This window comes from Orycteropus afer, unplaced genomic scaffold (assembly GCF_000298275.1).
Source record: "Orycteropus afer afer isolate SDZICR_OR568_19922 unplaced genomic scaffold, OryAfe1.0 scaffold00006, whole genome shotgun sequence".
Classification (NCBI taxonomy): domain Eukaryota; kingdom Metazoa; phylum Chordata; class Mammalia; order Tubulidentata; family Orycteropodidae; genus Orycteropus; species Orycteropus afer.
The window spans coordinates 19,274,010-19,297,281 of NW_006921593.1; the positions used below are offsets into that span (position 1 = coordinate 19,274,010).

General features: G+C 58.2%; 1 protein-coding gene across 1 annotated transcript; it reads right to left on the reverse strand.

Moving 5' to 3' along the window:
• Positions 1-1,401: 1,401 nt before the first annotated feature.
• AGXT (alanine--glyoxylate and serine--pyruvate aminotransferase) lies at positions 1,402-10,983 on the reverse strand. The gene is made up of 11 exons (XM_007941465.1): positions 10,753-10,983; positions 10,485-10,677; positions 9,451-9,515; positions 8,900-9,000; positions 7,804-7,874; positions 6,977-7,061; positions 5,858-5,953; positions 5,333-5,402; positions 3,040-3,135; positions 2,139-2,267; positions 1,402-1,509 (listed from the first exon to the last, which is right to left on the reverse strand). Exons 1-11 carry the CDS (start codon positions 10,981-10,983, stop codon positions 1,402-1,404), a joined length of 1,245 nt encoding a protein of 414 aa, XP_007939656.1.
• Positions 10,984-23,272: the final 12,289 nt, after the last annotated feature.

The following is a 23,272-nucleotide window of genomic DNA, read 5'->3' on the forward strand; positions in this document are numbered from 1 at the left end:
CAGATGAGATGGTGGAAGGGAGAGGTGTTAGGTGAGTGGGAGCACAAGGGAACTTCCATATGGCTGATTCCTGGGATCTCCTGCAAATTAGCCTTGCACTTGAATCCTGCTCTCAGAACCCCCTTCTGGGGAAACCCAAACCAAGACAGGACTGCTCTTAGGACAAAGACCAGAGTCTCAGACGTGGCCTATGTGATCCTGCAGGTTCTAGCCCCTAAACTCTCCACACTGCTCATTTTCTGTGCTCCAGACCCATGAGCTCCTCCCAGTTCCTGTGCTGACCACAGCAAAGGCATGGTAGTGCCCGTGCCCATCATCCGTGCCCACCTCTGCAGGAGCTGGGAGTGCTGTCTGGGGATGATGGCCTCTCATCTGCTCATGGCCTTAACCCAGTGGTGCATGTCAGTGGACTGTGCTCAGTCAGTGTCAGGGGAGTGATCCAGGGACACACTAGGCCAAACTTTCTCTGCACAGGAGGCTGGGGTGCATGGCTACACCAAGATACATGGACAGCATTGGACTGTGGGTACCCCACCCCCGACAAGAAGGGAGACCAGCATGTCTTGCTTCTGAGTTTTCAGTGTCCTTCACCTGGTCTGAGCTTTCCTAGGAAGGAGAGGCAGGATAGACCCCACCCCACTGCTGCAGAAACCCAAGCACAGAGCAGGGATCCAGGGTCACAGGGAGCTGAGCAGAGGAGGGACTGAGCCTGGAGCAGAGGGGCTAGGCAGCACATTTGAGGGCAAGTGGCCCGGGGCCAGGGACCCTAGGCCTTCAGCACCCGCACTGCCCCTGGGCATACATGCAGGGGTGCAGCTCTGGGCTCTTGGGTGCCCTGGTCCATGCGGGTGTCCTAGTCTGTGTGAGCAGAGTCACGGGTTTGCCCTGTAGGTCGTGCGGCTCCGTCTGGAGTTAGTGTGTGTGGATGCATTTTGCAGCTCTTGGGCCAGGCTGTGCAGTGATGGTGCCCCCAGGCGGCTTGACTTACCTGTACAGCTCTGTTCTGCAGCCCTGGGGAGGTCTTAGGTGAGTTTGGCCCACACTACTGAGGTTCCAGTGTCTGCCCCGGGCAGTGCTGGCTCTCCCTGAGAGCCTTCTGGACCGCACCGCACAGTGAGGAGCAATGACCCAGCCACGTGGCTCTTTATTGGATATTTCCAGGGAGGCCAGTGCCCTTGGGGGCGACGGGGCATGTGGAAGGTGCTGCTGATGCTGAGCCCAAAGGGCCTGTTTGGGGTCCTGCTCAGAAAGGCCGGGGGAGGCTGCCTGATGGGTCCTGCCCCCACGACATTGTTGGGCTGGGGCAGCTGCTCTCACGCCTCAGCCCCTGGGCCTTACAGTCTGGGTGCTCCTATCACCCTCTCCCAAACCCCTCCCAGGGGATGTGGGGTCACTGGGCTGTCACAGCTTATTCCGTGGGCAACGCTGCAGGGCCTCCTTCAGGGCCTCGACCACACGGTCCACATTCTCCCGGGTGGCGTTGCAGCCTAGCAGGCCAATACGGAGCACCTGGGGATGAGGTGGGACACAGGCGGGCGCAGACGTCACTCCTTCTCCTGTCCCTGTCCGTGGAGGCCATGCAGCCCAAGCCAGAGGTCCGCTCTCAGCCATCCCCCCATGCATATAGGATGAGTGAAGGAAAGGCGGGGTCAGGATTGTCCAACAAAGACTCCCTCTGAGCACTGCGCACTCAGCTGGCCGTGCGACGCAGGCACCAGGTCCACACAGAAGGAAGGGGAAACTCTGAGTGGGATTGGAGAGGCCAGTTGAGCCAGGCTGATATATGGTAACCTCGTGTGACCTCACCAAGTTGGGGTACAGGGTGCAGGAGAAAATACTTGCCCAGGTCCCCACTAGCAGAGGTCACAAGGGTATGGACAGGTACACTCCTTCTCATTGCTTGTGCTGTCTTGGGCCTTCCTGCTGTGTGTCCAATGTCAGTCAGCTGGACACGGGTGTGCTGATGGCAGCTGCCCCTCCATGTAGGTGGGACTGACCCCACCCCTCAGCCTCTCAGTGGGCTGATGGAAGCTTCCCCTCATAAGGACAGGACTGGTCCTGTCTCTCACCACATGCCCCACCCCACCCTCCAGTCCTGTGGCCCTGTGGCCCTGTGGCTGGAGTCATAGCCCTCTTACCTTCCCCACCGAGGGCCCGAGGCCACCAGTGATCTCGATGTCAAAGTGGTTCATGACATAGCTGACAATGTCCCTCCAGTCGTAGCCGGCGGGCACAGCCACTGTGGTGACTGTGGGCAACCGGAGCGCCTGCCAGAAGAGGCAGCTCAGCCAGGCAGGTGGGTGTTGCGTGCATTCACCAGCCACCGTGCCACCTGCCCAGCCTGCCTGGTCCTGGCCTCTCCCCAGGACAGCAGCAGGAGAGAGGGCCGGGGGAAGAGCAGTCAGTCTGCACAGCCCCAGGGATCATGGTGAATGGCAGTGGATTCGTACAGGTAACCAACTGGTAACCTGCAACTGAGTGCTGTTCCTGGCATGGTGTCTTTAGTACAAGAGGACAACACAACCTCTGGAAGTGGCAACCTGGCAGCCAGGCTGGCGAAGGCATTCTTTTCAATCTCCATCGGTAAGGAGACTCAGAACAGTGTGCACTCACTCGGAACAGTAACAGTAGAAGTTGACAATCTTACCCCAGGCTCGAAGGGCAGGACAGCCACCTGGGGACAGCCAGGGACTTCAGTTTCACCTGCACCACCTTTACCCGATGGTTGATGTTGTTCATAGTCCACCCTTCTGGCATGAGCCCTGGAGTCCCCACACCCCCACCACTGGGCTGTGCCTGGGAGGGCTCAGGAGAGCCACTCCACGGTCTTGTAACTACTTCTAAACAGGGAGGCTCTGGGGGAGGGTGGGGGCTGCTGGCCAAGTGTCTCAGTGTGCGGAGACCCAGCGGCCAGAGACCATGGGGCTGTGACTAGCCATCCCCACTGGGTGGGGCCCATACCACCCTGTGCACCAAGCAGGTGTCCAGACCTCCAAGAGGCCAGAGCAGCATGCCCTGGCCCCACCCACACCCCCTTACCGGGTCCTTGACGAAGAGCTGTAGGCCGAGGCCCTGCAGGCACCCATGCAGGTAGGCGGTGACCTCCCGGTGCTGTCGCCAGCTATTCTCCAGGCCCTGGGGGAGAGGCCCGGGAAGCTGACGAGGGTGGGGCAGGGGGCATGATAATACAGACTCCCATGGGGGGCAATTCCAAGCTTATCCCTATGGGCTAATGTAGACTACTACTCCAGGCTTGGCGAGCTCCTGCCCTGGCCCAGATTCAGAGGCCCCCAGAGTTCCCAAGCCACCGGTTCTGGCTCTGGCTCTGCCCAGGAACCAGCCTGCATTTGGAGCTGCATAGCCCCTGGGGCTGCCAAGTGGTAGCACCTTGGGGAGGTGGGGGCAGACCAGGGGGTGGGAAGGGGCTGCTGGGCCACACAAGACCCAGGCCACATCAGAACCAGGGTAAGGGGAGCCTGACTCTTCCCACTGTCATCTGGGGGAGAGGATGCGGGGAGGAGAGAGGTTGGAGCTGGCAGGAGCCAGAGACAAGAGGGGTAAGGTGAGAGGGATTGGTGGCAAGGTCATAACCCTCTGTTCTCTGTCCCTCTCCCACCCCCTCCCGTCCCCTCCTGCTTTCAGGGCTTGGCCATTCTCACCTGGGGAGAAGGAGGGCTGGTGCTTTCAAATCTACTGTCCCTCAACCCTCAGGAGCCCTGTCCTCCACCCACTGGGGCCAGTGGCTCCCATATCCCTGTCCCTCTGGCTCTGGGCCCTGCCGCCTGTCTGTAGTGCACTGACCTGCACCAGGACACACCCTCATCATCTCCCATCCTTTCCATAATCTCCCCCCACTCACTCTCCGCACCCCCACCCCCACCTCAGAGCCCAGCTGTGGTTCACTTCCTGGCCCAGGGTCTCCTCACCTTCACGTCTCTAGAGTGAATGCCCATCCTCACCTCCCTATCTCTAGTGAATCCTCATCCTCACTTTTCCATCTCTGCCATGAACCCCCCATCTTTACCTCCCCATTTCCACAATGAACCTCCATCCTCACCTCCCCATCTCCACAATGAACCCCACTATCCTCACCTCCTTATCTCCACAGTGAACTCACATCACTTCCCCATCTCTGCCATGACCCCCCGTCCTTACCCCCATCTCTGCCACGAACCCCACCATCCTCACCTCCCCATCTGCACAGTGAACCCCACCATCCTCACCTCCCCATCTCTGCCTGAACCCGCATATTTTAATTTGCACTCCAGTCCCCCTCTCCTGCTCCTCCCTAAGCACCAGCTGCGGCGGGCCCAGCCCTGACTCTGTGACACCGCGTGCGTCGGAGCAGACCTGGGCGGCAGGGGGCTCTCCGGGGCTGATGGTTCACAACCAGAACAACAGGCCGTTCTTGGAGGTGCCTTTGGCACCACGGCCCTCCGGCTTTCCCTTTAGCCACGCGTTAACCGCCTCCGCCTTCCGGCTCCTGTCCCTCCCTCTCTCCTCTGTCTCCTCAGTACTGGCCAACGGATTGATTTCCATGCTCCCTGCTGGAGGCCATGGGGCTGGGCTTCTCCTCTTATCAGGGCCACCAATGGGCCGCTCAGGGACCTGGGCAGTGTGGTCCCTGAGTAGGGCATCTGGGTTGCGGGGTCCAGCTCCCTCAGCCTCCCAGTGGGAAGACATGGGAGCCCGTAGAATTTGTGGGAACTTCTCAGAAATGTGGGAACAGAAAAGGGAAAGGGGAGCAGAAGCAGGGCTGGGAGAAGAGCGCTCGCCAGCACAGGTGGCCAGGCAGCCGCAGTCAGTGGACAATGGATGTACATGGTGCTGGGGACATTTCCAGAACCAGCTAAGGTACGGGGGACCGCTGGGTCTCTGGACCGAACTCGCCCGTCCCAGGCCAATGGAGATTCTGCTGGCTGTACCGTCTGGGGGGTCACCGTCCCCACACCACTCCCTCCAGCCCATGACCCGGAGGACAGAGGTCATGGCTGCCTCCCCGAGGCCCCGCCCAGCGGCAGCCAGCCAGGGGGGACTGAACCTGCCGCCAGTGAGCAGGGAGGAATGGCATCCCAGCCAGTGCTTCTGCGATAAACCCCGAATCCAGGGGATTTCGCGGAAGGAGCGGGTTAAGGTATGAGGCCGTGGTGCAGGGGCTCCTTCCCTCTGACGGGGTCCAGCCCTGAGCCGGGGAACCACCTCCGCAGCCATGGCCTGGTGCTTGGGAAGGGGCCCCCAGTGCGCCACCCACATCTGCGGCGGCTCCTCCCTGGGGCCTCCGCACGGGTGACCTGGGCTGCGCAGCCGCCCCTCCTGCCCAGGCTCTGCTCACCTGCTGCGCCAGGACGGCCAAGCTCTCCCGCAGGCTGTACAGACTGATGACCGGGGTGGTGTGATGGTACCTGGAAGACAGCAGGTGGCACCCCAGAGCCACCCCTGACCGCCCCTGGCCTGCTGGGCCGGCTGGGGCCCTTTCCCGTGCCCCACAGAATGAACTCATCCTCTCCTGGCCGGGTGAGTAAACAGGCCCAGGATGGGGAGAGGCGAGGACCCCGTCAGATGTGGAGGGTGTACCAGGATGTCTCCAGAGGACAGTCCTTGGGAGGGCAGGCGGCCATGCTGCTGCTCCCAGCCTGCAGCCTGGTGAGGGAGGGGTGGACTCCCGGGACCCCTGGGCGGTCTGATACAGGGGCTCCAGCGACAAGTGGGGATGTGAGTGTGGGGCTCAGTCTGATGAGAGGCTGGAGGTCGGGCCTTCCACCCCCCATGTCAGCACCTCCCTACCCTGTCTCCACAGCCAGCCCCACCCTGGCCCTCACCTCACCCCTCCCCATGCCCTGCAGGCCCTGGCTCTCACATCCTGGGCTGGTCTTCGCAGCCCCAAATGTTGGCCAGCCACTTCATGTCCAGGTAGAAAGAGCAGGGCTTCGTCTTCCGGGCGTCGATCTTATTTCTGCAGAGAGGGGTCAGACTGAGCACTGCCCGGGCGGGGGTCTGCGGGGCCATCACCTCTGCCCCCACTTCACACAGGTGAGCCAGCGGGCGGGGCTGCGGAGGCCCGCTTGAACCTCTGCCTCATGGTGTGGCCCACCCCAGCCCTCTCTGTGGGTCTCTCCTGCCCCAGGGGACCCTGCCTCATTCCTCTGATCACCACCCCTCAGAGCGATAACTGGAAGACAGGAAGGCATTCTGTGTTAACGGGGCCAACCTGTTCAAACGCCAGTGAAACCAGGGCTCAGGATCTGGGCTTGGGGTCCTCTCTCCTGGAGGCTGCCATACCCTTGGGGTGTAAGCTTGGAGGCTGAGGGGTGACTGCACCCCTTTGCAAGCTTGGCAACCACACACTATCCAGGCCATCTGTCCCCAGCCTCTCCTGCTGTCTGCTGACACTGCCCCCTGGGAGCCCAGGCCCAGGCAGGACCTCTGCCCTCTGCTCCCATGCCAGGCAATGCCCACTCACTCAGTAGCACCTCCCTGACTACCTCGGTCCGGCTACAGTCAAATCCCCTACATCTAGCACGGACCCTGGATTCACCCAGAACCCTGTCTGGTCAAGGGTACAACCACTGGCCCAGCAGCTGGTGGGTGACAAGGATCAAGGCAGCTGGGTGCTAACTGCCTGCTGAACTCTCTCCTTGACTGGCTGGACTCAGGGTCTGGACACAGGGACAGGGAGGTGACATTGTCCAGAGGCAGTGGGGCCTGAGCTCAGCTCCCTCATCCTGCTGGTGACCCTGGGCCTTTTTCCCCACGTGGCCACAGGCCCCCTGTACAGCCTCCCCTAGCTCCACACTCCCTGGTCTCCCTGAGCCCTGGCCACAGTCCCTGTGAAGCAGCCTCAGCACACCTTGCTCAGGGCAGGGTGAGGATTCCTGGTGGACGGACGGACGTGGCCGTGGGAACACTGGCCCAGGGCCCCCCTCCTCAGGGCTGCCTGGGTTTCCTGACAGCCAGGCCTGAGTGGATGGTCACTCACCGGGCCTGGTCGCTGAAGGAGATGAGTGAGGTCCCTGGGGGTGCATTCAGAACCTTCTGGGAGCCTGAGTACAGGATGTCGATCCCTGTGGACAGGGGGTGTTGTGCTGCGGGGCCCGGGGACTGGGGCCCAGTAGTGTCTCAAGTTCGAATCCCCATCCTGCTGGGACCACCCGAGCCCAAGGCCCCACCCAACTTCTCCCTCCATCACAGAGGCCCAGCCTGGCCTGGGGTGCAGTGTGGGTACTCCAGGACTGTCCTGTGCCCCCGGTACCATTCCTGTCCTTTGGGGGCAGGAATTGGAGGGCCAGCCCAGGGGCCCCTCACTGCCCCCATTAGGACAGGCCCTGCAGGAGGTAGCAGCTAGCCCGGCTGAGTGGGGAGATGGCTGTTGGCCAGCACTGTCGTGGGTGCACCAGGCTGGGAATGGAGGCTCCTTGGGGCGGAGGAGCAAGAGGACCTTAACAACACACGGCAGTCACTACTGGACCCCAGTCAGGGGGAAACGGAGGCACTCTGGTTGGTGGCCCTGCCCCTGTCCCCTATTGAGAAGGCCTGACACACTGTTCCTACAGGGGCTGCCCGAGGAGAGGTGCCTTCTTCTTGCCCCAGACACCTCTCAGGCCCCAGCCCCAGCCCGGCTCTGACCGCCCAGCACAAGCAGTGGGTGCAGACTGCCCAGCTGCCAAGGAGGAGCCCTTTGCCTGGGCCCTCGGGCAACAGAAGGGTGGACTCAAGTCGGGCTCCCAGGCAGTGCCATAGCAGTGGTCTGGCCAGGGCCTGTCTGCCCGCAGAGCCCAATAGGTGAGTGACTGATGGGACCCCTACCTTGCTGGTCCATGTAGATGGGGGTCCCACCCAGGGAGGCCACAGAGTCCACTAGAAGCAGGCACTTGTACCTGAAAGGAAGGAGTAGTGTGGGACAGGACCTTGGGTCAGACCTCAGCTAACTGTGTATGGAGGGGTCTCCAGTGCCCTTGGAGGCCAGAAAGGAAGCAGGTAGAAGCTTCTGCCTCCCACACATGGCCCTCTCTTCCCTGGGGTTCCCCTGGGGTCTCTTGGGCCTGAAGATCAGCACCAGATGGAAACCTAGCAGGGCCAGGGCAGCATTCAGACTCTGATGGCCCCACCCTCAGGGACTCGCACACAGATGGTGCAGCAGCCTGAGTGGCTGTGTGGTCCTCGGGCTGGTGGGGTGTGGGGTTCTGGGAGTTCAGGCCCCAGGGCTGTGAGGGGCAGATGTGGGAGACTGTGTCTCCCTGCACAGGCTTAGCTAAGCCCGGCCCCCAGCTGGAAGTCCAGGTCTGCAGGGGGCAGAGTCCAAAGACAACCCAGCTGAACTCTCACCACCCCCTCCTGCTCCGTGTGCTTTTAGTAAAAAAAAAAAAAAAAAAGGCCTTAAGAGTGCCCAACGCTGAGCGCTGTGCCATTCGGGTCCTGTTGCAGCCATGGCCTGGGCTGCCTTTGTGAGGCCGACACACCAAGCAGCCCCCAGTATGGCCTCCAGGAGCAGGGATCCATGGGAAACCGTGCTGAACCCCCATGGTGCCTGGGACCACCCCCTGCTGTAACATCTTCTCTGGGCAAGACCTCTCCATTCCATTCAAGTCCTGGCCCTGGGCCCCTGTCCACGGAGGGGCCTGCAGGAGGGTAGTGGGATCTGAGGCCCCTTTGAGGGTCTCAGGGTGAGGTAGGGCAGGACTTGCAGGCCCAGGCACCCGGACAGCAGCCAGCAGCAAACCCTCCAAGCTGTGGACAGTGGAGGGCAGCAGGGCTGTGGGCGCTTGGGCCCCAAGCACCTGGTCATGGATGTGCCCTCAGCCCCAGTCTTCTCCCAGATTCGGCCAGGAATGGGAGGACAGAGGCTGGGCCAGGTCTGGGTGGCACCCTCCCTGGTCCCACATGGGTCACCGTGACCACTCACCGGTGGCAGAGCTCCCCGTAGCCATCGAGGGGCTGTAGCACACCAGTGGATGACTCTCCCTGGGTCAGGAACAGCAGCACCGGCTTGTGCTGGGCCAGGCCCTGGGGAGCAGGGGTGAGCCGCAGCTGAGCCTGTTGGGGGCTACTGGGGGCTGGCTGGCCTCCCCCAAGGGCCTTTTCTCAGGGGGGCAGGGCCAGGGCCACACTCACCAAGGACAATGAGGGTCTAGGCCATAGTAGCCTGGCATGCCTCAACATCTCACCTGTATATGTCAGCTTGGGGAAGGGGGCTTTGCCCAAGAGGACTTTTGTCCAGAGACCCCAACCTCCTGCCGCCCTGTGGGGACTCTGGCCATTGCAAGGTAAGTGCCATCTGGATTGGGTTATGGCCTCCTCTGACTGGCTTTCCTGTCAGACAGAGCCCACACTACCCAGCATGTCCCCTGCTCCCAGGCATGGGGATCCCTCCTGGGGCTCCAGTCAGAGGATGGTGCAGGGTGGGTTTCCCAGCTCACCAGAGCCCCCAGGCCAGCATATCCCACACCTCCATACCTCCTCCACCTCCTGCAGTGTGTAGTGGCCTCCGGGTTCCTTGACCATGGGGTGCACACGGGCTCCTGGGGCCATGGGCAGAGGAGTTGGTCAGCAGCCACCATCACCCATGAAGTGGCCATGCTGGGCCAATGAGCCCAGGTGCCCAGGAGGGAAGGGACTCTGCCCCCCCAACCAGGACAGCTGGAAGGAAGGGGCAGGGACATCCCCAGAACCAAGGAGGGGAAGAACAAGGACAGGGAGTGTGTCCCATGAGAGGACCCAGCCCTGAGGCACAAGCCCTGTTCCAGCCTCCAGTGGTACTGGCAATGAGGCCTCTCAGGTCTAAGGAGCCCTTCACAGGGTACTTCAAGGAGCTCCAGTTGCATGGCGGATAAAGCACTTGGCTGCCAACTAAAAGGCCAGCAATTCACTGACACCAGCCTCTGTGTGGGGGAAAGATGAGGCGGTCTGCTTCCGCAGGCCTTGGAAACCCTGTGGTGCAATTCCGCCCTGTCCTCTAGGGGTGCTGTGAGTCAGAATCCCCTGTGCAGAGCCCACCTCTGGAGTTGCAGGAGGACAGGCAGCCTCAGACCACCCAGGATAGAGGTTGGGCTGGGTGGGAGGCTGGCTGAGGCCACACTGCCTACAGGGCCAGAGTGGTTGGGGCTGGTTGGCCCAAGTGAGGGGTCTGGGCCACCTGGAGGCCATCTGGGGTTGTCCATTAATGAGGCGGAGAGTGGCAGACCCATCATCAATCATTAAGCCCAGGGCAGTGCCTGCCTCTCTCAGAGAGACTTTACTCCCTACCATGTCCCCATGCTTGTGGGATTTTAGGGCGAAGCACCCTGGAGAGTTGCTGGGGCTCCTGGAGCCGAGACCAGAGGCTTCCCTTCAGTGAGTCCCCCTGCACCCTGGGAGACCAGGGCACATGAACACTGGCTGGCCGTGGGGCTGGGGGGCAGCTGGCCTTCTGCTTGGGAAGCCCAGGCTCCAAGGGCCAAGATGGAGCAAGTGCCTGCCTGGGAAATGGCACAGGGAGCCTTCGTCCTTACCGATGCGTTCTCCAATGTCTGCAGCCCGGAGCCCCCAGATACCATTGGCCCCTACCAGGAAGGAGTCCCCCGGTTCCAGCACGTTGAACAAGGCTGCCTCCAGGGCGCAGTGTCCTGAGCCACTAATGGCCAATGTGAGCCGATTCTTGGTCTGGAACAAGTACTGAATGCCCTGCTTGATCTCGTCCATGATCTGGGGGGAAGGCATGCAGTCAGCTCCCGGGGAAGAGCGTGCTGACGGTGCCTGCACTCCCGACCGTGGGCCTACCTGGTACATCTCCTTGTGCATGTGGCCGATCATTTGCAGGCCCCCGGCAGCCAGGACCCGCGGAGGCAGATTAGAGGGGCCAGGCCCCAACAAGAGCCGGTTGGGGACAGAGAGGGGCTTCTGAAGGGCCTCTGGGGGCGGCACCAGCAGCTGGTAGGAGGCCATGGCCCGCACCCAGCCTGTTGTGCGGGGCTTCAGGGCTGCGCCGGCTGTGACCAGTGCCCGGAACATTACCCAGCCAGCCACGCACCACGTGTCTGTCAGAGGCACCACGATCCACCACTGCCCCCACTGTCCCTCTCGTTGTTTGCTGTTACCTGACTCCTTATCAATGGGGAGATGGGATCTTGCCTGCAGGGCCTGAAAGCTGGGGGAGGCAGCAGCCCCAGGCTTTGTCAATGACAGACAGACAGCTAGCCCTATGCGTGCCCTCCAGCCACTTACTCCCGGACAGGGCTGGCCAGCTCTGTTTGTCCATCTTTATCCTGCTGAGCTCAGGGGTGTGCAAAGTCTTCCTTAAGGGGCCAGAGAGCAAACATTTTAAGTTTGGCAGGTCACACCATCTGTGTTGCAATGATTAAACTCTGCAGTTGTAGTGGCAAAGCAGCTACACTAGGTTTGGCTTTGTGCCAATAAAACTTTATTTACAAAATCAGGCAGGGGGCCAGATGTTTGCTGACCTTGGTTTGGTTGATGGAAAGGCCCAAGTAAAACATATGTGGACTGTGGGTATACACACACATTCTCACACATACACCTACACATACATGCACCCTCACATGTACATACACACTGCCACACACATGCACACATCTACCCACGAATGTACACTCATTCACATACATACTCACATAACACACATGCCAACATGCACACTCATGGATTCACACAAACACACACACTTGTGCACACATACCACACACTCAAAACACACGATCTCATATTCACACACACACAAACTCATGCACCTTTACACATGAAATCACACAAAAAAAACCACACACCTTCACACACACACACACACACACATGAACTCATACACAGGAACTCACACACACACGAGCCCACACACCTTTACACACACCACTTACATGCATGAAACCACACACACATACATGAGCTCACATATGCACACACACAAAATCACACATCCTCACACTCACATACACTCACATACATGAACTCACATTCTCTCTCACACACTCACATACAGGAACTCACACACACACTCACACACTCACATACAGGAACTCACACACACACTCACACACACAACTTATATACATGAACTCACACCCCCCCACATACACATACTCACATGAACCCTCACTCACAATCTCACACACTTGCACACTCAAACACACTCACATGCACACACTCATACACTCTCAGTCTCACAACCCTCACACACACTCATACACACAAAGTCACACACTCTCACACCCTCAAAACACTCACATGTACACTCAACTCATACTCGCACATGCACACACTTACACAATCAGAGTAAAACATTCTCACATGCACACACTTATACACTCTCACACACTCACACAACTTCCCTCACACACTTGTAACTCTCACAGCACACACTCAACTCACACACACACTCTCACAAGCACACACTCATACACTCACAGTCTCACACATTCTCACATGCACATACTCATACACTTTCTCACACACATACAATCTCACTCATGTACTCATATACTCACATACATTCAAACACAATATCACACTTATGCACTTGTACACTCACACACATAACACACACTCACATGCACACACTCATACACTCACATACACACTCACTCATGCTCACCTACAATATTATAGTCATGCACTCATACAGACACTCTCATGCACACACTTGCACACTTATACTCACAATCTGACAGACACACACACTCACACACAATTTCACACTCATACACTCACATACAATTTCAAACACACTCATACACTCACAGACACACTCTCACACTCACACTCATACTCTCATACACACACACAAATATACATACACACACTCTCACACTCACACTCTCACAACCTCACACACTTGTTCTCTCACATACTCATGCACACACTCATCCACTCACACACTCACAATCTCACATGCACACAGTTGTACAGTCAATATCATGGACTCACACACACATACTTCTACACTCATACACACTCACACAACTGACACTCACTGACTTGTACACTCACACACACTCATATTCTCAACATTCATACATTCTCTCCCACATACTCACATACACAACCTTGTACACTCACACATCCTTGTACACTCACACACACTTGTACACTCTCACACATGCTCACCATCTCACATGCACACATTCATACATCCCCACAAGCTCACACACTCACGTGCCCACACTTGTACACTCACACACTCATATAATCTCACACTCACACACTGATACACTGTCACATTCACACAATCCCACATGCACACATTTATAATCTCTCACACACTCACAATCTCACACACACTTGTACATTCACACTCTCATACACTCACAACCTCAAGCACTCATATTCTCTCACACACTCACAGAAATCTCATACTCACACACTCATACACTCTTGCCCATGCACAATCCCATACTCAGATGCACACACTTTTACATTCACACACATTATATGACACTCACACACTTGTACACTCACACTCACAATCCCTCTTACACACTCATAAGTCACACACAATCTCATGCTCACATACTAGTGCACACACTTTCACACACTCACTTGTACATTCACACACACAATCTCACAGTCATACACTCACACATATACTCATACACTCACACACACTCACAATCTCACATGCATACATTTGTACACTTATAATCTCATGGACTCACATCCACACACTCACACTCATATACAATCACACACTATCTGACACACACTTGTACATTCACACACCCACAATCTCACATACTCACAATTCTCTCACACACACTCACATGCACACACTTGTACACTCACACATTCATATAATCTCACACTCACTTGTACACTCACACACACTCACAATGCTCACAATCACATGCACACACTTGTAGACGCTCACAATCTCACAAGCACACGTTCATACACTCTCGCACACTATCTCACACACTTGCACACTCACACTCACAATCTCACATGCACACACAATCACACCCACCCACACAATCACACACTTGTACACTGTCTCTCTCTCTCTCTCACACACACACAATATCACACTCATACAATCGTACATTCTCTCCCACACACGCTGAGGACACATCCACTCCAGATCTTCATGGCAGATGTGTTTCCTCTGGTTCCGTGCCCAGGTGCCCTGAGGTTTGGGGTGCACTTGCCCTAGGGGGTCTCCTTGGCACCCTGGACAGGTGGGCAGATGAGAGCAATACAAGGCTCTCTGCAGAAAAGGGGCCAGAACTCAGTGAAGGGAGGGCTGCCCAGGAGAGCCCCTGGTGGTGGCCTTTCAAGCTGAGGCAGGAGGCAGCAGACAACGTGTGGGTCTGTAAGAGCCCCCTGGCACTGTGAGAGAGCGCGGGAGAGGCTGGGACTGCCAGGAAAAGGCATGGGGAGAGTGGGGGCCTACAGCCGGGCTTTGGGGAAGCAGGCAGGGGTGAGGCTAAGGGCTGAGAGGACACCCCCAATGCGGGGGTGGGAGGAGTGGCAGGGAACTGCGTGAGACTAGAGGAGGACAGGCGCAGACCAGAGGAGCTGTGCCCACAGGGCCCGCCCTGTCGTGGGGTCTGGAGGCTGCTGCCCTGCCCCAGCAGGCCTCTGGAGTCCTGGTGCCTTGACAGGACCTGTTGGGTTGACCTACCCTGGGAGCCCTCCTGAGTATGGAGAGCACAGAGCTAGCCCAGACTCCCTCAACTCCTGTCAAGGCCTCCTCACCCCCAGCCCTGCCACCTACTGCTGTTCTTCCATCCCCAGGCCCCACCATGCTCTCCCCTGGGTCCATCACAAGCCTCTGCCTGCAGCTTTCCCCGCTCTGCTCCACCCACTCCGGGTAGGCCCCGCCCCCTCCAGCTCGGCTCCTCCTCCTCTGGCTCAGCTCCACCTCCTCTGGCTCAGCTCCACCCCTCTGGCTGGGCTCCACCCCCTCTGGCCCCGGCTCTGTCCCCCCTGTTCAGCTCCTACCCTCCAGGTTCGCTCCACTCCCTCCAGCTTGGCTCCTTCTCTTCTGATTCAGCTCCGCCCCCTCTGGCTCTGCTCCACCTCCTCTGGCTGGGCCCCGCCCCCTCCAGCTCAGCTCTGCCTCTCCGGCTGGGCTTCACCCCCTCTGGCTGGGGTCTGCCCCTTCTGGCTCTGCTCCACCCCCTCCAGCTTGGCTACTCCTCCTCTGGCTCAGCTCCGCCCCCTCCAACTCAGCTCTGCCCCCTCCAGCTTGGCTCTGCCCCCTCTGGCTGGGCTGCCCGGCTCTGGCCACGCCTCCTTCAGGGACAGCGCATGATCTCTGCTGGCGGACGTGCTCCAGCGCACCCACGTGCTTGCCCTCCTCGCAGCACCCCACTTCGTGCAGCACAGAGTGCCAGCATCAGCTTCCGGGAGGCCGAGGGGCCTGGTGGGCGGTGGGCGTGTGTGCGTGTACTGAGCAGTGCTGACCTGGAGGGAGCTGTTGCAACTGAGGGCAGCTCCCTGGCCCAGGAACCCATTGGGAGCACGCAGAGGTTGATGCCAGCAGAGAGCCTGTAGCTGCCCAGCTCCGTGTCCATCCCGGAGCTCAGGGCCACCTGGCCAGGTGCCAAGGCACCAAGGCCAACGATGGCACCTGCCAGGGAGCACCACACAGGACTGTGAAACCCAAGCTTAGTGGGCGTGCAGCGCCCTGCCACACCCCCAGAAGACCCCATGGTCCCCTGGATTGGTGTGGAGGGATGTCCAGGTGGGAGCTTGGGGGAGCCTGCCAGCCCGGCACAGAGGCGCTGTTTCAGCCTCACCTGGAGCCTTTTCTAGCTGGCCTGGAAGGGAGGTGTCATTGCTTTGCCCGTGGTCTGCCAGCTACAGCTGTCTTGTCAGCGCAGAGGGTCCACGTGCCTGGTGGGCACTCATGGAAGGTAATGGTTCATTGGTAGAAGCTGGCAGGCCCCTTGCCCCTGTGGCCAGCTGCCCTCCCCGGAGGGTCATTTTGGTCACATTCCAGCCCCAGAATGTCTCTGCCTGAGCCCAGGGCCTCGACAGGGCAGGGTCTTACAGGCTGGGGCCATGCTGTGAGATGCACTCCAGGGCTCCAGGCCGGGACTTGAGCAGCAGGCACTGGTCTCTGCCAGGTGAAGGCTGGCCACGTGGGGACTGTGGTGGTGAGCAGGCTCTGAAGAGGGAACACGGTGTCCCTTGGTGTTTATTGTGGCAGCTTCAGAGGCTCCAATGTTCACACCACTATCTGTCAACCACCCTGTCCAGCTCTGGGGAAGGATGCTACTCGCCACCTCCGGAGAAGGGTCACAGGCCAGTGCCAGACACAGGCTACAGCGTCAGCGTCTGCACATGCACATGCCAGCAGGGTGCAGGGCACAGAGCCAGCCCCGTCCTGACTGTCAGGAGAGCTCCTGAACCACCCGCAGGGGTGAAGGGGCCAGCAGAGTCTGGGCTGACCAGTAACAGCAACTGCCAGGCCTGTGCTTGGGCAGAGGACGTCGTAGGGCCCTGCCGCTAAACAGCATTTCACCTCAGGTGACACACTGAGGGCAATAACGTCATATAAGTACACGTGGACTCCGGTCAGTGAGCACTGCTGGCTGGCACTGACTCGGGGTCATCCCCAAGTCTGTCCACACTGCTCTTGGGACTCCTCTAGGGCCCTACTTGGGTGCAGCTGCATGTGTGGTCTGGAGTTGTCCTAGGGCAGTGGGGGACTTCTCACTGAAGATTCAGCCAGTCCACAGTCCCTCGAATAGGACAGTATTCCCCAGAGCAGTTTCCCGCCCTCCTTATGCCACGGTGCCACATGCATAATTTGGGAACCATCAAGTCAGTTCCAACTCAGTGACCCTGCGCACAACAGAACGAAACACTGCCCGGTCCGGTGCCAGCCTCACAGTCACTGCTATGCTTGGCCCATCATTGCAGCCACTGCCAATCCATCTTGTGGAGGGTCTTCCTTTTTTCCAATGATCCTCCGCTTTACCAAGCCTGATGTGCTTCTCCAGGGATTTGTGCTAACGACTTCTTATTTTGAAGATGTCTCCTGAGGACTAAGGTGCACCTGACTCAAGCCATGGTATTTTCAATCACCTCGTGTGCATGTGAGAGCTGGACGATGAATAAGGAAGCCCGAAGAAGAGTTGATGCTTTTGAGTTGTCGTGTTGGAGAAGAATACTGAAAGTACCGTGGACTGCCAGAAGAATGAACAAATGCGTCCTGGAAGAAGTGCAGCCGGAATGCTCCTTGGAAGTGAGAATGGCCAGACTTGGTCTCACCTACTTTGGTCATGTTGTCAGAAGGGACCATTTCCTGGAGAAGGATATCATGCTTGGTAAGGTGGAGGGTCAATGAAGAATGGGAAGGCCGTCAATGAGATGGACTGACACAGTGGCGGCAACGATGGGCTCAGGTATAGCAGGGATTGTGAGGCTGACGCAGGACTGGGCAGTGTGTTGTTCTGTTGTACGTGGGGTCACCATGAGTCAGAACCGACTCAACAGCACCTAACAACCACAACTTCATATTTAGATTTAGATATTTCCATTCTTTTGATAGTATCTCAGTCAAATGGAATTCTGGACACACTGAGTTGGGTGCCTCATGGAACTGAGTGCCCCAGGTGGCTGTCCCAACAACCCACTCCTTAATCTGACAACGGGGTAATCCGGGCAGCAGGGCGATGTGAGGATAGGGAGGGCTATCCCAGGAGGGGATGAGAGCGGGCGGAGAGGCTGGCTTTGAATGACATGCACCGCGTCAGGCCTAGCACCTGCCTGGAGCAGTGATGTTCAGGCCCCCAGGCCAGCTCTGTGCTGTGCACCCTGGGCCCTGGGGCCTGGGCGTCCACAGGCCCGGTCCCTGAGTCCCCATGTCCCCACGATGCCATGGCTCTGCTAACATGCATGTGAAAAGGGGGCTGCCTGGGAGGGCCCCCACCTCAGTGCCCAGAATGTGCCCACCCTCACTGGAGGGGAAGTGCAGCTGTGCCCCTGACGGTCTGCAGTGACTGTTCACCTCAGTGTTCCTCTGCCTCCCAGAGCACAGGCCAAGAGTGCGCCGTCCACCCAGGCATGTCCTCCTCACCCCCAGACCCCTCTGCCTCACAAGGCCCCTCCCTGGAAGCCCCTCGAAGAGGGTGATGGGGAAGCCCATGCACGGCCACACACTGCAAGGGAAGGTGGCAGGAGCCTGGGCTCAGGGTGTCTCCTCCCGCCTTTTCCTCAGTGCGGAGCGGGGATGAGGCCTGGGGCTCAGCTCTGTCTCCTGGCTCCCAGTCTGGGCTCTTCCCAGCCCCCACCACAGGGCCCACAGAGGAGGGAACTGGCCACCTTCCCGAAGGAAGCGGCATGAGCTGGAGCACCCAGAGTCGTTGGGCAGCCCAGACCCAGGGTCCTCATCGGCAAAGTGGGGACAGGAGTGCTTGCTTTAAGAGATGAATATCCAATGCTCCCGGGGGCGCAGCGCCTAAGACACTAGACTGCTAACCAGAAGGTGGGAGGTTCAAACCCACCAGCCACTCCATGGAAGGAAGACTGGGCAACCTACTTCTGTGAAGATTTGTTGTTGTTGTTGTTATGTACCGTCGAGTCGGACCCGACTCATAGTGACCCCTCCTTGGGTTTCCGAGGCAGTATCACTACGGAAGTAGATTGCCCCATCTTCCTTCCGAGGAGTGGCTGGTGGGTTTGAACCGCCAGCCTTCTGGTTAGCAGTCAAATGCCTTAGGCGCTATGCTACCAGAGCCTCGGAAATCCAAACGGGGTGGCTATGAGTTGGAATCCACTCAATGGCAGTGAGTTTGGGTTTTGAGGTTTTTTTTTTTTTTTTTTCCCCTCAACCAGGATGGCCCACACGCTCCCCACTCCCTCCGAAGTCACCCAGAGCCAAACCACAAGGTGGGCTTGCCCACAGGGCAGTTGCTGGGGCTGGTTCTAGCTGCTGCTCTCTTCCTGCTGGCCCTGCCTCCAGGATGGCATCGGGAATTCCAGAAAATTCTGCCCAGATGTCAGGGAAGCTGGTCTCAGAGATCACACCTGGAAATGAGCCGTAGGGTTGGTGGGCACTGTGCCCCCGGCCTCAAGCCCCAGCCGCCCCACCCCCTCAGCCCCTGGTCAACCTCATCGTGGTCCCACCCACCCTCTGCTGGCTCACCAGCTTCTGGCACCACCTCCCACTGTCCTTGCATGCTGACCCCTCCTCAGACTTGGGGAAAGTTGATTCAGCAAACACCAGGCATGGAAATGACCGTGGCAAAGTGGACGTCACGTGGACACACCTAGAGGACAGCTCTCGGGGCGCGCTCCCCTGGGCCTGCTGTCTGCAGCACCTCCCAGCTGCCCACCGTGCCCAGCTAGCCCTGCACAAATCCCCCTCAGCTCTTCGGGTCCCCAGCTTTAGAAACGCCCTTGGTGGCTGTTGGTATCCCCATCCAACCCGCAGTGAGGGACCTCTGGGCGGCTCAGTTAAGTGGGAGCTGCTGAGCAGAAGGTCGGTGGTTTGAGCCACCCAGGGGTGCCTTAGGGGCTCTGGTGGCGCAGCGGGTAAGGCGTTCAGCTGCTCACCAGAAGGTCGGTGGTTTGAGGCCACCAGCTGCTCCGTGGGAGGAAGGTGAGACAATCCACTTCTGTGAAGATCGACAGTCTTGGAAACCCAATGGTAGTTGTGATGAGTCGGGATCAACTCAATGGCAGGGGCTTGGTTTGGTTTAGAGGCGCCTCACAAGAAAGCCCTGGCAATCCCCTTCTGAGAGACAGTCCCCTGAGCCCCGGGAGCGCCGCTCTGCTCTGACTCACCTGGGTCACCGGCAGTCGGCAGCAATGGGACAGCAGCCCGTTGGCTATTCTGGCTTTTCCGTAACCTCAGCAGCTCGCAGACAGCAGAGGTTCCTAGAAGGTGTGTCAACCCTGGAGTGGGTGTTCTCTGGGGGACACTGGTGTGGACGGGGGAGAGCAGGCCTGAGCCTCTGGGTGCCCTCAGAACCAGGTGGGGGCTTCCGTACTGTTCACAGCAAAGCCGGGCTCCACCGTGCCGCCATCTCCCCAGCCAGGATTAGGATGCGAAGCATCTGGTTGAATTGGTGGGGTGGGGGTGTCAGGCTCTTCGCAGAGCCTGGAGCCCCAACGTCCTTCCTGGAGCTCCGAGAGGGACCTGAAGAGGCGTAGGCTTGGCTTCCCACCCAGGGCTGGCCGAGGGAGGGGTGGTCATGTGCTGAGGCCACGACAGGGAGTGATGGTGACAGCAACAGCGGTGGAGCCCTGCCACCGTCATCTTTACAGCTTGGCGGTCCTTCCTCCCTCCAGGAAGGTCTGCATTCCCCTTTGAACAGGCGACACCACCCAGGCAGGAGCGGGGAGGGGAGCTGCCCGAGGGCAACCTCCTGCAGGGGAGGTCGCTGGAGGGCGGAAGGGGCAGCAGGGCTGCCAGTGAGCAGCTAAGCAGGGGCTGGGGTGCTTCCTGGCTCATCTGTGCCCCACAGTTCCACAGGGGTTTCACCGCACATCTTTGAGACGGGTGAAACTATTTGTTGCAGACTAAGGAGCTCTGGTCCACTCCTCGGAAGGAAGGTTGGGCAATCCTACTTCCGTAGTGATACTGCCTCGAAAACCCAAGGAGGGGTCGCTATGAGTCGGGGCCGACTCGACGGCACATAACAACAACAAGGAGCTCTGGTAGCGTAGTGCCTAAAGGCACTTGACTGCTAACCAGAAGGCTAGCAGTTCAAACCCACCAGCCACTCCTTGGAAGGAAGATGGGGCAATCTACTTCCATAGTGATACTGCCTTGGAAACCCAAGGAGGGGTTGCTATGAGTCGCGTCTGACTCGACAGCACGTAACAACAACAACAACAACAACAACAGTGAGTAAGCACCAGTCAGCCTGTGCTTACCTTGCTACCGGGTAATCAGACGCTGGGGGAGCTAGTCTGGAAGGGCAGGAACTAGGCATGTGGCATAAACCATGAGGGGCTTCCCCTCCACCCCAGTGGGGTGCTTGGCCCCCTGAGAAGAGGCTTCTCTGTGGCTGTGGGGATTCCTGTCCGTGGGCTCAGGTCTCTGGATCCCACAAGGGCAGCTAAGATCCACCAGTCAGTGGTGTCACCAGGGGGCACGGGGGTGCGGACCACACAGGTGACCCCCTCCGGGGGGTGGCACCCCACTGACTGTCCATAAGATGCTTGTACCGTGTTCTAGCGGGGATTTGCTGTCCTCTATGAGATCATCCCTGTAATTCGGTGTAACAGCCACGTCTCTCGTAAGCCCAGCTTCCAAGTGTCTGCACCCACAAAGTGGCTCAAACTCTGCTCGTTTACTTGTTGAACCTTCGGTTGCTTTGTCAGAACTGTTGGTGTCACCCAACCACAGTGACGCTTCACATCACGTGGCTTTGTCTGCCACACTCAAGGACGTGCTGTTGTTGCTGCTGGTGTTTTTATAGTCGTTGATTTTGTCAAATTTTCTAGTGTTTTAGCTAATTAATTTCTGGTCATTTGTATTTGTGAACCTGTATGAGTAACGTTTTGAGAATGGGTAGTCATTGAAGGACAAGGAGAAAAATCAAAGAAAGGCTTCCCCTCGGTTACTGGTAATGTTGTAACCTGTAATTAGAAGGATTTTACAAGACAGCTTTGCTGTTCGTATTCATGTGATCCAAGTAAAGGTATGGTGAAGCGGTTTATAACTCTATTTATCCTATGGTTAAAACTGATAATAGACATTCCTTAGGTTCTATGTGGCCTGGTACAGGAGGTGGTCTATGGTGGGGGAGATACCACTGAGCGAGGCCACTCACTTCCGACTCCGTCCAGCCCCCAGGCCAGGGCCCACATGCTTTGCCTCCTCTGATGCCCTTTCTGGGCTTCTGCTTCCTCACCTCTGTTCCCACTGCCCTGAGTGTCCCTGCCCCGTCCCAGCCACTGCTCCAGCCCTGGAAGCTCAGCTCCCTACTTACAGCTCACAGCTGCCACCCAGGGAGGCCAGAGTTGGCCAGGGTGGCCCTTGTCGCTGGAGCCCAGCTCCTGGACCCTGAGCACCTCACCCACTCCAGCGGGTGGCTCCAGCCACAGAGCCGCAGGTGCTCACGGGCCTCTCGGTCCCCCACGCGTCCTCCTGAATAAGGAGGCTGGCTCTGTTCTCCAAGGCCAACCTTTCCTGGCCCAGATCTAAGGAGGGATCCATCCACTTCTGGTGAAACTTCACTCCATGCTAATTTTCTGACCACCCTTCTGAGCTGAGTCTGCGCTCTGCCGTCCTCTGGCCGCGCCACAGACATGGAAGGGATTCAGGGGATGTGGCCACTCAGGGCTCCTCAGCTACTGAGGCCCAAGAGGGGTGCTTTGCCCAGAGCCACCCCCTAGTGACAGGTGACAAGTAGGGCTGGGCATGGGCCCCAGGTGGGCCCCTCGTGACCAGGGCTAGGAGCTGCCGTGGGAAGCACTGGGCTGTTTCTGATGCACACAGGCCAGGTATCCTGGGGCAGATGCTCACTTCAGGACCTGTCTGTTCCCCGCCGGCTTGGGGCTCCATCTTGGGGTCGCCTTCCTGGACTCCCATTCCCGGCCTCACGATGCCCCCGGCTGGCCAGCTCCTCTCCAGCTGCGCCCTAGTGTGTCTCTAACGGTTTCCGCGGCTGATCTTGTCATGCTCGGGTTCTGGATGTTCATGGGGTCAGATCTGCCAGGTGCGCCCGTTACGGCTCTCGGTTCCCTGTGGCTCAGCAAGCTCTTCTGCATACCTCCTGAGGAGATGAGAAATAGGACATCAAATTGCTTTTGTAGTAAAAACATAACCAGAAGTGTTATCTTATTCTAGATCTCAAACACATCTGGAATTTACTTTTGTGTGTGGAATGAGACCTGCTTTTCCCCCCCCTTCCTTAGTAGATATGTACCAGCTAAGCAGCTGGAAAAACTGGATGACTTTTCCTTATTGGTTTAAAATGCCACCCACATAGGATATATATGCCAAGTCCATTTATCTCTGTTTTGTTTTCTTTATTTTTTGTAAGTCCCTTCACCAGCAGCCGCTGTGAAGGTGGTTTGCCACAGGGCAGGCTTGTACCTCCTCCTTATTATTCTTCTTCCACTTGTTTCCATTTTGTTCTTGCTGTTCCAGCCCACTGGCCACTCCAGGAGACAAAGATGCACGGCCAGCTTCCGTGAAGACTGACAGCCTGGGAGACCTGTGGGGCAGTTCCACTCTGTCCTCTAGGGGCCCTGTGAATCGGAATCCACTCCAAGTCAGTGGGTGTGGTTTGGGCTTTGCTTCCATGAAGATTGACAGCCTTGGAGACCCTGTGGGCAGTTCCACTCTGTCCTCTAGGGGCGCTGTGGGTCAGAATGGACTCCA